Source organism: Trachinotus anak, unplaced genomic scaffold, assembly GCF_046630095.1.
Source record: "Trachinotus anak isolate AG129_WGS33_773 ecotype Australia unplaced genomic scaffold, CSIRO_AGI_Tana_v1 ptg000024l, whole genome shotgun sequence".
In the NCBI taxonomy this organism is placed as follows: domain Eukaryota; kingdom Metazoa; phylum Chordata; class Actinopteri; order Carangiformes; family Carangidae; genus Trachinotus; species Trachinotus anak.
In genome coordinates this window covers 10,400,182-10,417,230 of record NW_027273875.1, presented here as the reverse complement: position 1 = coordinate 10,417,230, position 17,049 = coordinate 10,400,182, and the positions used below count along the sequence as shown (strand labels likewise).

Sequence of the window (17,049 nt, the reverse complement as noted above, 5' to 3'; positions counted from 1 at the left end):
ATATTCACCCTGTGAACTATAAGACTGAATGTTCATCCCATTTTGGAACCACACATTATATGCATGGCTTGTCCTTACAGTATTCACAAGACGAGTTTCAATTCTGTGGCAAAATGGTTCAAACTACAACATGCACGGTAAATAATGTGATGAGTATGTGGGTTATATTTAGCCTGTCAAGAAATTGGGTATTAAATAAGGAGAAAGGGGATAAAACAAACAGCAGCTGAGGACGTTATTAGCAGCCAAATGGAAGCTGGAGAGATCAGGCTCTATTGTATGAGCAATGCTGTGATCATTTGTGAGTATTTTTGCTTAGTTTGAACAGTAATGTAACACAGTTCTATCAAGGATAGTGTGCAACGTGCAATGTCACTGCCTCGCTACAGAAATGTAGGCACAGTAATTTCATTAAAATGCTTCTGTTTCCGTGAACAGATAAACAGGTTTATGTAGTTCAGTGCTGCTTCTTTAAAGGCTCTACCTGTGATTTTATCCAAATTACCCTGTCATCTAAATACTAAACAAATACAGAGCAGGCATATTCATGTGTATAACTGGAGAGCACGGCTAAGATCACAAATAAGCCTTTTGTTTTTATCAACTTTTTATAATTGAAAAATACAGATCCAGGAAAACAAAGCCCCCTTTAACAATACCACATCCAACCATTATGTTTCACTGCTGATATGGCGTCCCAGCCGAAAACTGTGTTTAGGTCTTTGTTAGATGTAAAAGCTCTGAAGAGCCCATGATTCATCTATTCAAACAACACTGCTCTTGAAATCCTGAGGATAACAAATGTACTATTTATTCAAGTTGAGACAAACTACTGAGTACACACACACACACACACACACACACACACACACACACACACACACACACACACACACATATACAGTTGTCTTTCTTTGTTTTTAGTCTTTATGTTTTATTTTGGTTTGACCAAGCAACTTGGAACTTTGTTTTGAAAGCCTCTGTATAAATAAAATGTAAAATTCTCCTCCTTCTCATTATCTATTACCAGTGGGCATTAGATATATTTATAGTTGAGCCAAACCACAACATATAAACACATATTGTTGTCACATGAAATTTCAGCCTTTGACAATTGCTTTAAGCCAATAGAAGTAAGGATTCCCCAGCGTTAGTTATCTGCTCAACAGGATACACTTGCATCTGACATTTTCTTCAGCAGTTCTCAGTGTAATCATGCTTTCGAAAACCCTTTTAAATGTTGGAGTTTTTGAAGATGTTTCATGAATATCTAAACCAAAGTTGCCTTCAGGACTGTGAACGATCAGTCAATGATCTGTATGTATTGCTTCACTATTTCTCTCTGCAAACATGTTGGTGAAGCTTTTACACCTGTAACTGAGTCAAAGATAAAAACCTCTGGGGCCCATTTATGTATCGATTCTTGACTGGACCCTTTAAGTAACAGCTGCTTTCACCCTTTTTGTGGTTTAATTAAATAAATGCTGCCACTTAAAAATGTCACTTTTTTGATGTCTGTCTTTCTGGCAATGTCTCTGAAGATAATAAATTCAGTAATTCATACCAGCAAATTAAGAGAGAAACATTTGTATGTAATTCTTTGCTGGTGTTTTGTTAGGCTGATCGCTTTGGCCATGACATTCAGTCCTGGTTGGACGATTATACATTATAAAAAATAAAATAAAATTCATAAAATAATAAAAAAATATATATATACACATATCAAAGTCATTACTATAAACTAATAATATGTTTTAATCATTGAAAAATGATTACAAAAACAAGAACAAAAGGCGAGTGAGCAAGAATGAAATCATCTGTTTAGAAAGAAACTGTTCATTCATCCTCCATTAATTTTTAATGATTCATAGTTTCTGTTTTACTTTGCTTGGGAAACTCTAGAGCCTGCGCCACAGCAAACAAGAAGGGTCACCAGGGCCCCGGGTGGCCAAGCCTGAGAGCATACACCTTAGAAGACCCTGTCCTCATTAATTATGCCAGTCAATTTATTGTACCATACCTAATGTAATGCAGATTAATGCCAGGCTGAAACAACAGTAAACCATGCTCCTCAAACAAAAGGCTGGTCATCTGCTTTCAGGTGGGTTTGCTCTCCACTACATCCTTATACATATTTACTATGAATGGCAACCAGGCACCTACTGCGAAGCTCGCCACACCCCCTTTCGAGGAACGCCATTTTGTTGACATGCAGACTTGCAATCAAAATAAGCTCCTTTAGTGGAGCTTTAAGCCTAAACATGACCATGACATGTTGTCTGTGGAAACCAAACATGCGGAGAGCCCCAGTAACAGCCCCTACAGGTGGAAACATAGCTGCCCTGAGCATGAAAGCGGTGCGTCTGAAGTCCCGGCCACCCATTTCAACATGAAACTCGCCGCGATTGACGTCACCGAGCCATCTTTGTCCACCTAATCCAGGCGGCTGTTTATCACACCTTCATTACTGCACCGACTCTCACGGCGCCGGGCTCCGGGTACAGCCTGCAGGTTCCGCATCGCCGTAGAAGTAGGGAGAAGGAAAAAAAAAAAAAAAAAAGGGGGTTTTGTGTAGCGAGGGGACACATCTCAGTGGGAGATACAAGTCAGTGCTCCTCCTCGGCTATATAGGCAGGGAAGCGCCACAATAACCAACCAAAGGTGCCAGAGGGTAGAGAGGAGCGCAGAAGGCGATCACATCCATCCGCCAGCCACTTAGTCCGCGCTAACATTTCCAGTCCGGATTTCAGCACAGCTGTCTAGCCAGTACTACAAGGAAAATGTAAGTAGGCTACAACATCGTTTTAAAGCTCCTTTTTTTTTTTTCCTAAATCCTGATTTATTAATGAATGCCAATTCCGTCCTCATGACTGATGCTGGCAGGCTCTCAGGGTTGTATGGTGTCTGAATGGTCTCTTGTGTTTCTTTGCCATCTAATGTTGAGGTTATTTGAGCGGAGTCGCGGTAATCCCTGTATCATCGCTATATACTGGTGATGTATTTCATTTCAGTGCTGCGTTTCTCCGACAATGTGACCCAAACGTAAATGTTTGGAGGCTAACGCGTCGGCCTAACCCTGGAGCAGGCGGAGGCATCGGCTTTTATCCGTCATTCAACCCGTTATTAGCCTTATTCTGGGCGTTTACACGGCGAACCAGCTGCGTGTTTGTCGCCTGTCTCTTTCATTTTGTCGTGTGGTGGTTTTTCACTCGAGCCAGCACACACGCATTTTTATTCCAGCTGAGACTGGTTTGATCTGAAAAGGACGCCGTCTGTGCGCTCACCCACGGGCTAATCCAAACGACCACCAGCAAACCTCCTGCGCTATAAAGCCACGTTTTGTCCTCACGAAACATTTTCAGGGCTTAATTTCTGCGTGGCTGAGCCGCAGGTGACGATTAGGCTAATTGTGGAAACAGCAAGGACATAATGTTGAACAAGCCTTATTAGCTGTGTCAGTAGCGCCAGATGGTCTGTTTAAACAGCCTGTTGAACATTTACAGCTTCGACATTATTCGACGAATACTGCATAGACCGTCTTATAGACGGTGGTATTATTAGCTCTGAATTAGGCTTAGGCCTAGTTTACGTGATATTTGCACTACAGCTGGGGGTGGGGGTAGCCTAGCCTCCTACTGTATGTCGTCGATTGTCGTGCGAGGGCGGACGGCTACATATCTCACCATATTCAGGGCTGTGTGCGTCTTCGCAGCCAGATTAATCCCGTAAAATGTCTCCCTTTCGGTCCCTTATTTGTTCCTTTGTTTCTTAGGAGTGCACATGATGCAGACATGTAGACGGCAGGCTAAGGAAAGATAGCCGCGACAGCCTCCTCTGTCCGTTTTTGCACAGCAGGCTGTTAAAACGTCGAAATAGGCCGGTGGTGTTATTGAGCAGTCACACCATGTCTGATTGCATCCTCTCTGTTGGCTAGCAGTAACGTTTTTCACCAGTGTTGGGTAATAATCGTTCATCCGAGGGTGTTAAATCGTAAGGAACCTCCCCGCCCTCGACGTGGCGGGGGAGGCTCTCCGTGTATTTACAGGCCCGTCGTCAAACGTGATGTCCTACAGCACATCTTGTAGGCCTGTTGAGTCTGAGTATGCGGTCAGACATGAAAGTGTTGTGGGTTAGTTTCCAGCTCAGTGACATCAAACAGATTGGGCTAGTGAGGCTGGGATCAGGCGGTTTCTGGTCTGGGCTGCTGTGGCGCTGTCCAGTACTGAAATGTCGCTGTCCAGTGCTGAAAGTCAGACAGCGTGCTTTTCCACGACAGTGACCACACAAACAGAGATCCATTAGAGCAGGGACATCAATTATTATTATTTTTTGGTAGTCAGTTTAAATCAAGCGTAAAATAGTATGATTCTATCTATCTATCTATCTGTCTATCTGTCTGTCTGTCTGTCTGTCTGTCCACTTTAAGGGTACATAGGGTATCAGACATTTCCTTATTATATTGAGAATCCCTGGAAACACTGCAGAGATCTCAGTTTTGCAGGAGCACTCTTTGGAGACCATTTTTATAGACCGTGTCTTGGAAGAGGGTTGAATATATTTAGCTTTTATAGACAATCTGACGTTGTTGGTGGGCTCACTTCATGTAGACAGAGAGCTGTGAAACCTGAACAAACCCAGCATGTTAGGTGAGCTGCCCTTATCAGATAGGGGTTTGTATTTTTGATTTATAGGTTCATTCCTGTTCTTTCTGTTCTTAGTTTTTTACTGATTTAAATCAGATCATATCAATATCAATGTCAATATCAATATGTTCTTTGTTTTTTACTGATTCTCCTACTACTCTCTGCACATATATTAATTACAAGGTAGAGACAGTTTTTCAAAAGGCTTTCTTTTTTTCCCGATTTGCGAAGTTCTTCATTCACTGTCAATATCTTTTGATTGCATTATTATTCAAATCAAGAGATTTATCAATAAACATCAGGTGATCTTACTCTTGTATGTGTCATAAGAAGGGACTCATGCAAAGTCTCAATTCAGTTTATCACTAATTAAAACTGAAGATTATCCACCAAAGTAGCAGTCTAAGAGCAGTTACTCCACCTTTCTGTGGCGCTTTCAGTTCGTCCCTTCATCGAACAGAGTCGGCAGTTATTCACAGGGTGTGCGAGCTGTTGAGAAATCTTGTCACTGCACTAGCAAGTCTTCTTGGTTGGTTGGGGTGCCAGTTCAGAAGTGACAATGGTGTGAACCTTGTACACCTTTGCAGAAATACTTCTGCTGGCAAGTGAAAAGAAACTGAATGTGAATATCCACAATCTAAAATTCTAAAAAAGTCTCAGGAAATAAAGCATTACATGTTTTCTGCATATATATCATTGTTTAAGACAGAATAATAATTCACCATTAAAGACATCGCAGAGAGCCTCGAGTGTTTTATATCACCAGTTTGTGTTCGGGCTGGTTGGCAGCTTATAGCGACCACCTGCACCATTAGGCCAACTATTCACAAGGATTTGTTGTTGTCAAAGGATTAGTAATGTGTGAGCAGGTAAAGGTGACCTTTATACAGAGTTTTGTCTCGCACTGGTGGAGTAGCTTATTCACAATGATTGTCACAACATGCCACAGCCTTTTATCACAGAATGCAAGTTTACAATTTAATTTTCTAATTTTATTCACTTATTTAGACTGCTGAATGAACTCATTAATAGGTCAAGACAATCATATCTTATTTAAAACTATTTGAGACTAGCTTGTTGTTCATGTTTATTTTTTCATGATCAAAATCAATAACACTGCTTTAGTGCTTGCTTTGTGTTCTCACATATGTATCTGATGTCCATTCTGTGTTTCAGTGAAGAAATGTTAGGTTAGATTTTCACTTTAGAGGAACCTGTATCTTTCAAATCAGACATCTATGTTTTTCCTCAAAAAACAATTTAAAAAAAATCAATGATAGAGCGGTAGCAAATGAAAAGTTCTTGTATGCTAGAGATAGAGATTAATGGAGTACACAGTCAGCCTCAACAACAACAATTTCAACCTACACTACAACAAAACTATTGTTATAAAAATGTCCTTAGTGTAGAGCTAGGCTTGATTCTTGTGCTGGAAAGTGTCCCACTTGTGTAGGAATGGCTATAAATACAGTCTTCTTGATACCTATGTGATGATCTCACTAATCTTCAGCAAGTTCTTCTTTTGTAATGAAACTCATGTACTAATGCATTTCAGAAGAAAAGGGGGCAGTTAAAATTGCATCTCTGAGACGGATTTCTCTGTCCAATGTTAAAAAATAAAGCTGTCAGAGAATTTTGAAAATAATACACATTTGCTGAATTTGGTAATTTTGTCAATTCTGTTGGTTTGGGTAGGTTGTGGCTCAACTGTTACCAGATGTTGGCTCTATGTTTGTGATTAGTCTCGGATCATTAGGATTTGTCTGCATGACAGTTGGTCTATAGTTTTCACTGTGGAAACCATCACTCAACACAGGGCTTTTGTCTATCTTTTCATTCTTTATCATTAATTTAAGATTTACACAACAGGGGCCTGATGGAACAGGATCAGTGTTTAACTCCAGAAAAGAAAGAAAACAAAAAAGAAAAAAAAAATACAAGATTTTACAAAATGAGTCTTCATAAATATTAAATTTGTATATATATATATCTATATATATATATAGATATATATATATATCTATAGTAAGGTCTCTGGTGTATTTGCTTCACTTGCTGCAAAGAGCAGAGGTAGCAGTACATGTTAACATGAAGGCAAGGCATTTTTCATGGAGCTTTCACTTTTCAGTGGCAAATGACACTCTCACTTAAACTCCCCGCCTCTCACAGTCATTATTGGTGCATAGTGCATCCAAAAGAATAGGGCTATGTAGGGCACAATACAACATGACATGACAAATCAGCATGACTTTTGCAAAGCCTAGCTGATTCTTTGTGATAGACGGTAATTATCTGAACTGTGCAGCGCTAACATAAGGAATCATTCATCAGTGGAACACAGTGAATCTTACAGATCCTACAAATTAGATCTGATTTTTCCTTGAATGTCAATACACACTCGTAAATGTGTGCACTTTTCCTTCCTTTTGATATACACCACTGTACCAGTAGTGACGCCATCGCGTTGTCATTATCCTGTAACTACCAGCTCTGTTCAGTTCGCACAAAAACTCCACAATGACAACTATTGAGTTAAAAACAATAAATAATCCATCAAATAATATATTTGTGCCATCCCTCTAATTGAATGTGTCCTTTTGCTTAACCTGTTCCTCAAGTACATACTGTATGACAAACAGATACAAAACATCTAACATGTAACTGTAATAGCCACCCAAACTCTTTCTTTTTGATCTTGTAAATGCGTGCTAACCTTTTTTTTTTTTGGATAGCCTTCACCCTTTAACCACTTATTGTATTTTGTTATCAACAGGTCTGCCCCAGCCGCTGGAGCCCCTGCACCAGAGGGAGGGAATCAGCCTCCCAACCTCACCAGCAACCGCCGTCTGCAGCAGACACAGGCACAAGTGGATGAGGTGAGTCCGCACCTCACTTCAAACAAAGTCATGCCGTCAGGCTCTGATGTAGACATTTGCGGTTTCAGCGTCGTTCACAGGTCACCTACTGCTAATTCAGTCCTGTGTCCTTGCTCACATACTATACAAATTTCAAACAGAAGAAACACAAATCTTTCATTGTTGGGAATGTGATTGACTCTGTTTATGGATGATTAAAACTGTGTTTAGAAATGAAACCTGATCAACTTTGAATCGTAACCTTTATCTAATAGCCCAGCTTCAAGACCCTCACACGGAGTCACCAGGTGATTACGCTACAGTGCTTTGCGTATCTTTCCCCAGGTGGTGGATATCATGCGTGTAAACGTGGATAAGGTTCTGGAGCGTGATCAGAAGCTGTCAGAACTGGACGATAGGGCCGATGCCCTGCAGGCTGGAGCCTCTCAGTTTGAGACCAGCGCTGCAAAACTGAAGAATAAATACTGGTGGAAGAATGCCAAGGTGAGGACACGCAGACAAACTTACTCAAATAGCAAATACGTGTGTGTAAAGGCTGCCTTACACTGTCCCACTGACAGAAAAACAAAAAGGAAGGCCTCTAAAATGTGATGCCTGTTGCAACTGTTGATTTCTGATATAGACTTTGCTCATAAGCATAATTTTTCTGGAACATCAAATTCTACATATATTCTACAATCTAGTATGTACTTGTCAGATATCCTAGGACTGCACAATGGTATATCTGATTCAAAACAACATCCTTGCTTTAAAAAAAAGTATATTTTTATGTCCTGCTTCTTTAATAACTTTTTCTGAAAATCCACTGATCCACAGATGATGATTATCCTGGGTGTGATATGCGTGATTGTCCTCATCGTCATTATTGGTAAGAATCCATTTAACTTTAGTGTACATTGATTCATCATTGTTATAGGGATGGCATTAATCAGTTGTCTTGCACACACACACACACACACATATATATATATATATATATATATATATATATATATTACAGTATAGTACAAGGAATGACCGTGAATGAGAAAGACATTTCATTTGAAAACAAAGTTGTTTTCATTTTTACAAATTTAAACATTTTTCTCAAAAGTAGTTGGCCAATGTTGATTTCATAGCTTTTGTTTTATGCTGATACTGTACTTTCAACATTACCAATTAGACTTCATCATGTTTCATCTCTTATTTCTTTCTACAGTGTACTTCAGCACCTAAGAAGAGTTGGTCCTACCCCAGTCTGATCCCACCTTCCTTGCTACAAAAAACAAAACCCTCAAATTGATGACAAGATTAACCACAGATAATTAGTTTATTATACATATATATATATATATATCTCCCTGATTAGCCTCGATATAACACCCCTAAACCCTTCAGGGCCCCATGGCTCCCCCACTTCCACCACCTCCCCTCTGGACCCTTGTCAATATTTGTCCTGTGAGTGTGTGGCCCTGTCTCCTTTCTGGGTACTCTTGGCTTTTCTAACCTGCCATACTGAGAACCAAACACTTGTGACGATGCAACAACAGAAAAGGAAACAACGATTGGCGATAATTGTTACATAACTGATATATATAGTTCTTTGTAGAGTTTTATTCTGATATATACTGTTTTGTAGGTGTGTGTGCGTGTGTGTGTGCATTTTGTATTTTTTAATTTTTGTATTAATTTTACGTATGCTTCAGCGTTAACTACTGCCTATTAATCAAAGTGTGTATCTTGCATGTTCTCATCATCTGTCTGTCCCCGGCTTTCTCTCTCTTTTGGGTGTATTTTTGCACAGTGGAATTTAACTAATGTCTCCGTTTAACTAATGAAATACTATTTCATTTTCAAATTCATCTGTTACTCGTGCCCATTAAGACCATTCAAACTAAGCCTGAGGACTAAAACTTGTAGTAAGAAATATCATGAAGTTAAAGAAATTGGAGCTATTCCACAGACATAACTGCCCTTAAACTTCCCCAAGTTACTGCTACTTCAGCTTCAGATTTCTATAACTTGATGCCTTCAAAAATTCAAGTCTTAGCTTCTTTCATGGCTTCCTGAGAGAGTCAGTGATCACTGATATTGATCAACCACACAAGCAATGCATGAATTGTTAAGCTAATTCCCATTAATCATCAGTCCCACTCATTTCCATTTGCCCTTCCCATTATCTGGGTGTCATCTCTCTTTCCACATCTGTAAAAACGTTGATCTCAAGTCTCTAACACCACAGCCCTCTTCTGTCTCTCAGCATGCTTCATCACCTCTATTTCTTCTAATAATTTTAAAACTGCCATAGTAAAGTTGGACCAATGTCTGTAGATGTTTCTTTTTTATTTAATGATTACGTAGTGTCTTATTTCGAAAACATTCCTTCATTGCAGTCTAGTGCAAATGCTCTTACTGTAGCACATGTAAGTGTAAGTATCTTTAAAAAATATACATGCGATGAAACTTGTGTCGAAAACTTTGGTCATACAAACCATAGGAGAAAAAAGTAATAGTCAATAGCTGTAAGGGTTAGTTTTTAATAGACAGGATTAGACTTTCAGTCTGTCCAACTTCTTTTTTCTGTAATATCAGTGATTTTATCTGAACATTACACTTGCAGTATACTGTGGAGATGTCATTCATGTCAAACTGTGGATATGGGCTTGCAAAACAATTCTAATGCCAGGGGAATAAACGGGATAAAAGTTTCATAAAGCAAAGGTTAATTCTCACTGGCCCATTACCTTTGTTGATACTGAGAAGCCTTAGTCTCCAGTTACTTCTGTTAGTTACTGTAGAATATTTTCAGTCAAACACACCCTCACACTTGTAGTTTGTGTCGGGGGAGTGCCTGACTGCAGAAAAGGAATCTGCTTAAAATGCACAAACAACCTTGTTTTTGATGGCGCTGTCTGGCTGGTCAATAGCCTGGCCAAAGGAGATCCTCCTGCAGCCAAACCTCTCCACATGAAGAGCACATAAAAAAAAAAAGACAATTCAGCCTTATTTGCAAATTCAGGAACAGGGACAGAGGCTAATGAGGAAAATGTCAAATTCACAGTTGAGTTGCAGTTCAGCAGTCTGCTAACTTTGGGGTAGGTTAGCGACAAGACACGTGAGAAGCAATGATTAAAAAAAAAAAAAAATAGTAGCATTCCTAAGAAGAGTGTTTTGCTAGTGCAGCGGTTCTGTCTCAGTGTTTCTCCCTGTAGTTAAGGCCTTTTTTCTTTTTTAAATATAATAGATTATATTTTTTATTATAGTATATTTTTGTGTGAAACAGACAGGTAAAGAGGAAGTGTGCAATCAGTACCATTTTGCTGCCAACAGCAGTGAGCTCCTCTTTACCTCTGTCTGGTGTGTTTTTTGTAATTCCGCTCCATGCGTTATACACTGCCAAACAACAAGGGAGAGGCTTCTATTGTTACTGCAATTATTTCTTTCATTGGTGCCCTGGCTGGTTTGGTCTTGACTTATTCTTTTACTACTTTTGGCATCTACTCCTGTGTATACTACCCTTTTGGCTACTTGAACAGGAGAGCAGGACAATATGATGCACTTGGTTTCTAATGCTCTGTCAAACTAAGACCTTACTAAGAAGGCAAACCTAAAATTCCTTAAAACTAGGAGAGGTACTTTGAGGGATTTCAAACCATGTTACTTTTAACCTCACAAGGTCTTCATTTGCAGGGTTTTGCTCAAAGCTTTGAAATAGTTGCAGTTCTGTTATTTAATCAAATCTATGTTTTGTGAGATGGAGGGTTTTAAAGTGTGCAGGCCTGCATTAATAAGTGCTTAACAGGAAGCAACTCAGCTCCTGCTTCGCTGCCACTGATGCCATTGTTAACAATTATAAAAAGTATAAGTTGAGCTGTAGACTGCAGCCAATAGAAGGCTAAAGAGACCACAAAACCACCTGCAATATTCCAAATCCAAGCCTTAGTAGCCTTGTCTCTTTTCAGCATGACTTTTTATCTTCACCACGAGCTGAGTAGACCAGCCAGTTCCCCCTTTTGCTCAACTCACTGATTCAGAATCCTACAGGATGTGTGTGTGCGAGTGTCTGTGTGTGTGAGTGCGCAGGTGCATCAGTGTAAGTGTGTGTGAGTGTGTTAGAATAGCTCTGTCTTGGGAATATCCCTAGTTTATCCCGACAGATTAGGCCGCTTAAATCTCAGAGCGAGGGCACGTTGTTTCCTTGACCACTGAAGTACACAAGCAGAGAGATTACAGATCTGTCAGCCAGTTCTATTAGGAAGGACCCCAACCTCAACAAACCCTCTCTTCCTCCCCGCTTCCCCTACGTGTTTTCCTCTAAATAGAGCAAAAGTAAACTGCAGAAGATTACCAAAGACCAGATTCCCGTGCTTACGCTGCCAACTGCCATCAAAAACAAGTAGAGAGAAACAGGTTATTCAAACCGTCCTAGTCTCTTTTAAATTGCTTATGCCCGTACCGTATCTATCCACAATTACAGGACCTTTTAACGATGACACACTGTTTATACGGTGTGCCAGTTTGGCTTGTAAGTGTGCCATTCTGATATATGCAAATTAAACCAAAACATAAGGACTACACGCTTCAAATCTCAAATACAGTCTCCCCAACACATGCATCCAGGTCTGAAACACTTCTTAAATCTGTAACAAGTTTTTAGACACATGATCCTATAACTAATAATAGCACAACTCTTCTTTTTTTCTCTGTCTCCATAGTGCTGCCAAGTTTTAAAATGAAAAAAGACATATAGCTATTAGACATAAACCAAGAAAATGTTATAAAAAGTCTGCATTGTTTGGTGTCGTAATATGGGGGTGTTTTGGGGGGTAGGGGGTCCTATATCCTCAGGTTTAAGGTATTAGCAATTTACCAAAATATATATGAGGACAAAAACTATATTAAACTGTAAAAATTGGGTTTTTTGGCAATAGAAAATCACAATAGGCTTTCAAATGTGGTCATTTTAGCCACCCTGCAGGAGTTAACCACACAGTGGACTGAAGTTAAATACTGATTGGGGTAGGACTTCTGTGTTGTCCATGAATCCAATTGTTGTCCTGTGAGTGCTCAACCAATTTGGTCACAATGGTGAAAATGAAGTGAGTGCTCTCTTTTTCTGTTGCTTTATTGTCTGTATGAAAAGAAGTGCGCATAATATATTTTACCACCGTGGCACTTTTTCTGTTGTGATTCATTGATTTTTGGTGGGATGGGAACATGATTTGATGGCGAATATTGTCTTATGTCAACCTGAAGAAATGTTCAGTGATCTCAACTCAACGCTGTGTTCAAGTCATTTGGTGGTGATCCAAAATGCAAAGTTGCCAACACAGAGAAAAAAGTGTTCAGACCCTCTTCCAGGTTTGAATTATGACTGATGGACTTGTAATCCAAATTTGGAAGGGGCCAAGCCGAAAGAAAGAGACCAACAGAGGATCCAAACCGTCAACAAATCATTGTGTGATATGTACAGAGCTACCGTTACCCCCAAATGGGATGAACACAGCATCAGGAGGGAACCTTGTGAGTTGCTGAATGTTCACTGGATGGCTATAAACAAACAATATTCAACTTAATATATATGTTAACATGTTTTATTTTGAACCAAATATTGTGTTTTTTCTTTTGCATCAATTTAGTAATAACTCCAGATGTCACTGAATTGTTTGTGTGTAAGCACTGATGGGTAAAGGTAAAGAAAATGGGAAGTTAATGGGAAAAAAAGTATTTTTACCTTCAATTGTCCAGAATGCTTAGAATGATTCTACAGTTTACATCAGATTGCTGTTTGTATCTACAAGATATATTTTTTGTTTAAATCTGTTTATTTTTGAGGAAAGATTTTGATTTGTCTTTGGGACTGGGGTTTCTGGGATGAAGGTCCATATTGCCCCTGTTCATCTGGCCTCACAGGAGGGACAGGACTGGAGGATCATGGGCAATGTGCTCAATTATATTTTCTTTCTTTCTTTTCTTTGGCTTTTATTTATTGATAGATTTATTGTGCTGTCATTTGGTATGGGATTAGAAACTAAACAAGGTTGACTCAACGTAAAGGAGAGGAGACTGAGTGACAAACTAAAGTACATAAAATAATTGTAGTGTAAATCTATCAATGTCTTATTATATTGATGAACATCATGAAATATATGTATATTGGAAAAACAGTATCTTTGAGAACTTGTACTTTTGTGTGTGCTTCATGTGCTTTGTGGGTGTGCAACAATGGGCAGATGCAATTTTGACTGCATTTCTGGGACCTTATCTGACCTGTATGAATAAGCATAAATTTATTACCAATACAAAGATAAACCTCTTTCCTTAATTTATCCTGATTACATGTTAGTGTGTTTCAAAAATACACAGAGAGCTGGAACCATACAAGACAAGTCCACATTTCTGCATTTGTCCAGAGTTACTTCACATAGTCATGTTTAGATTCAGTTCATTTCAAACCAGACAGACACACACCCACCACTTAAGTCGGCTCACTTGCAAAAACAAATGGCTATGCACATTTTGCCCCCTCTATCCGCCGTTAAAAATATAACCCCCCCTCTCTGAGTATGAAGAACAATAATGCATTGAAAGTCACGATAACAGTGATACTTAAAGTCACATCATTGAAATCTATACAGTACACAATAGATACATTTAAATGGTGTTTGTCCACATGTCATCTACATGTATCTTGGATTTACACATCACATTAAAACAGTGCAGACCCCACAGAGAAATGTTAAATCTCATTCAGGCTATATGCAGCAATACAGTGGGTACAGAAGCCACTTTTACACCAAATTCTGTGACCCATCAACTTTGACCTGATAAGAAATTTCTGCCACTATAAATTTTATTTGCATATACCATATCTTGATGGATGCCCCCATAATATTTAAATTTACATCTAAACCTGTAAGTGGTCAGATTCTGTGACACCAGAGGATCACCAATGTGAAAAAGACCAAAATGTTGACCAAATATTCTCAGATGAGGAGGCAGTGCATCACAGACACAGCTGCACACGACGGTTTGTGCTATCACACCTATCACACACATCAATATGTGACCATCTCAGTGTCTAATATCTATTACTGGGTTTCAATTTTTGGTTAACAGCTAACAGAATATGTGAAACACTACGGGGTTGCCATTGTTGGTTACATCTATTAAAATAAAGTATGTAACAAAGACTTATAAAATCAGTGGCAGTAAAGCTGGAGAAATTATTTGGGTCACAGAAACTGATGTGTCACTGTGGTGGAACAGCTCACAAGTGTAAGACAGACACCTGACTCAGTTTAGACAATAGCAGGTCAGAGAAATGTCCACCAATTTCTAATAAGGTTCAGTTTCTAAAGGGTTTATAAACTGTATCTAATGGTGCTATTGCTGGTTATTAAATCACTAATGCTTTATAGATCAGTTATAAGGCATTAATAAGAACAACTGTTAGGCTGCTAGATGTGGAAACCCTCCTCCAGCATGACACTGTCTTTTTACTAACTACTAAGTAACATTGGCTGCTGGGTTATGACAAACTGGGAAACTCATTATCCAGTATTAATGGCTTACTAACATTTATAACTGCACACAAGATGACTAAGTAGAAAGTTAGAAGCACAAAATAAATAATATTTATAACTGCAGACTTGGTGGAGGGACCTTCTGGTTCTAGCAAAGTAGCCTATCATGCTGGAGGATTTTCCACAACCTGGCAACCCAAAAGTTATTGCTGTTATTGATGGCTTATTTGACTACTGATCTGTATAACATGGGTAAACAATTACCCATTATTAATGGCACAATTACAGCTTAAAAAACCTTTTTACTGTAAATGGCTCCTTATCAGAAAGTTGTACCAAAACTTGATGTATAAAATTAATGAAAACACGACTGATTTTGTAGTCCCACAGTCATGCAAAATGATGGGCCTATCACTTTCTACACGTCAAGGCAGCAGCAGCAGTAGTGGTAGTAGTTGTCCACACCACCAGTGATGGTCACTTCTGGTGACTTTTATTTTGAAGTACAAAAGGTGCCTCCTGTCCAAAACCTCTTAACTACCATGTTTCCTGTTTTTAGGGGTCCAAGCCCACGGTGGACTGGGTGACGCGTATGCAAGGCAACGCGTCACCCAGTACCAGCAGTGCTGGGAAACCTTATTGTAGATTTTTATTCTTCTGTTCTTTCTTCTCTATTTTTATTTTTCCGCTACTAAAACAGGTTGCACAACCTAAACCATTCAAGGTAGGATGGTTCTTTTTGCAGGGTAGGTACAGGGGCTGGCACGTAGCCCAGACACAACAAATGACACACACCTGCCAGTAGGGGGCACTATAATGATAAACAACAAGATAAACATGTTTTGGCCAAGTGGCAACCCACTGTGACGTCACCCATTGGTTTGCAAATTGCCGTTTTGAAGCCTCAAGTTTGCAATTTGGCCGCCGCCATCTTGATTTTTTGAAACCAGAAGAAACCATATTTGGAGAGGAGGGTGGAGCTGAGGAGGAGCGAGGGGTGGAGCTGACCTAAGAGCCGAGGTCACTGTGCCCGCCCACCTAAAATGTCGACCTGACAACGGCATCAATCTTTCGGCTACGCAGCGCTGCTGAATCTGAAGTCATTTTCCATAAGTTGAGGTAAACTTTATTTCAAAGTGGTACTGCTCTTGATTGACAAGCCAAAATGTGTCAATCATACGTTAGCCACGCCCAAATGCATACCCTACTTTATCGTCTATTTTAAATTAAATGGGACTATAATTTAAAAAATGAACATCATGTTGTATTGAAGAAGACTTGAAACTAGTGACTGAGACCATAAACTCGTTATGAAAACGTTTACTGGAGTCATAAACCAAGTGAGAAGTAGGGTCATTTTCTCATAGACTTCCATACAGTCGGACTTCTTTTTGCAAGCAGTGGTGTCGCAAACACCAAACTGTATGTTGTACATTCAAATACCTTATATCGTCATGTTTCCTGAATTGAGCTGAATCTCATGGCCATGCCCATTTCTATGCACAAATTTTTTCATGAAATATGCAAAATGTACTTTTTCAAACTCCTCCTACAGTTTTCAACATGTTATTGAAAAACTAAATTTTATTGCTAGCTATCAAAATACATATTGTTACATATTGTCCCCAAACAAAGTCCTATTAGCACCAAATTTTAGGTATATGATTGACACGGGACTGTGAGGATATAGAGCTAATTTGGCGAACCTTGGCCACTAGGGGGCGCTACAAGTGTGGAAAGCTTATACCTCATAAATGGCTGCACTGATTTCTACGAAATTTGGTGGGTATGTTCCAAGACCATTTCTGAGGCCATGCACCAAATGGGGTTATGATTGGTCAAAGTGGGCGGGGCTTATTACAGGACAAAATACAAACTATATAATTCACCTGAAATATTAATCTGATGGCCATGAAATTCATAGGGTGCTTGTTGACTGGTACAGAGACCTTTCATAACAAAAATTACATCTGTGTGCCACCAGGGAGTGCCATTTTCATGGTAAACGGATTTTGCCTTATAACA

The 17,049-nt window shown here is 39.3% G+C and overlaps 1 protein-coding gene across 1 annotated transcript; it reads left to right on the top strand.

Annotated features, from left to right (window-relative positions):
* Positions 1-2,463: 2,463 nt before the first annotated feature.
* vamp2 (vesicle-associated membrane protein 2) lies at positions 2,464-10,494 on the top strand. Its single transcript, XM_071460376.1, has 5 exons — positions 2,464-2,782; positions 7,417-7,519; positions 7,844-8,002; positions 8,336-8,387; positions 8,718-10,494. Coding segments are annotated over exons 1-5 (333 nt in total). The 5' UTR covers positions 2,464-2,780; the 3' UTR covers positions 8,735-10,494.
* Positions 10,495-17,049: the final 6,555 nt, after the last annotated feature.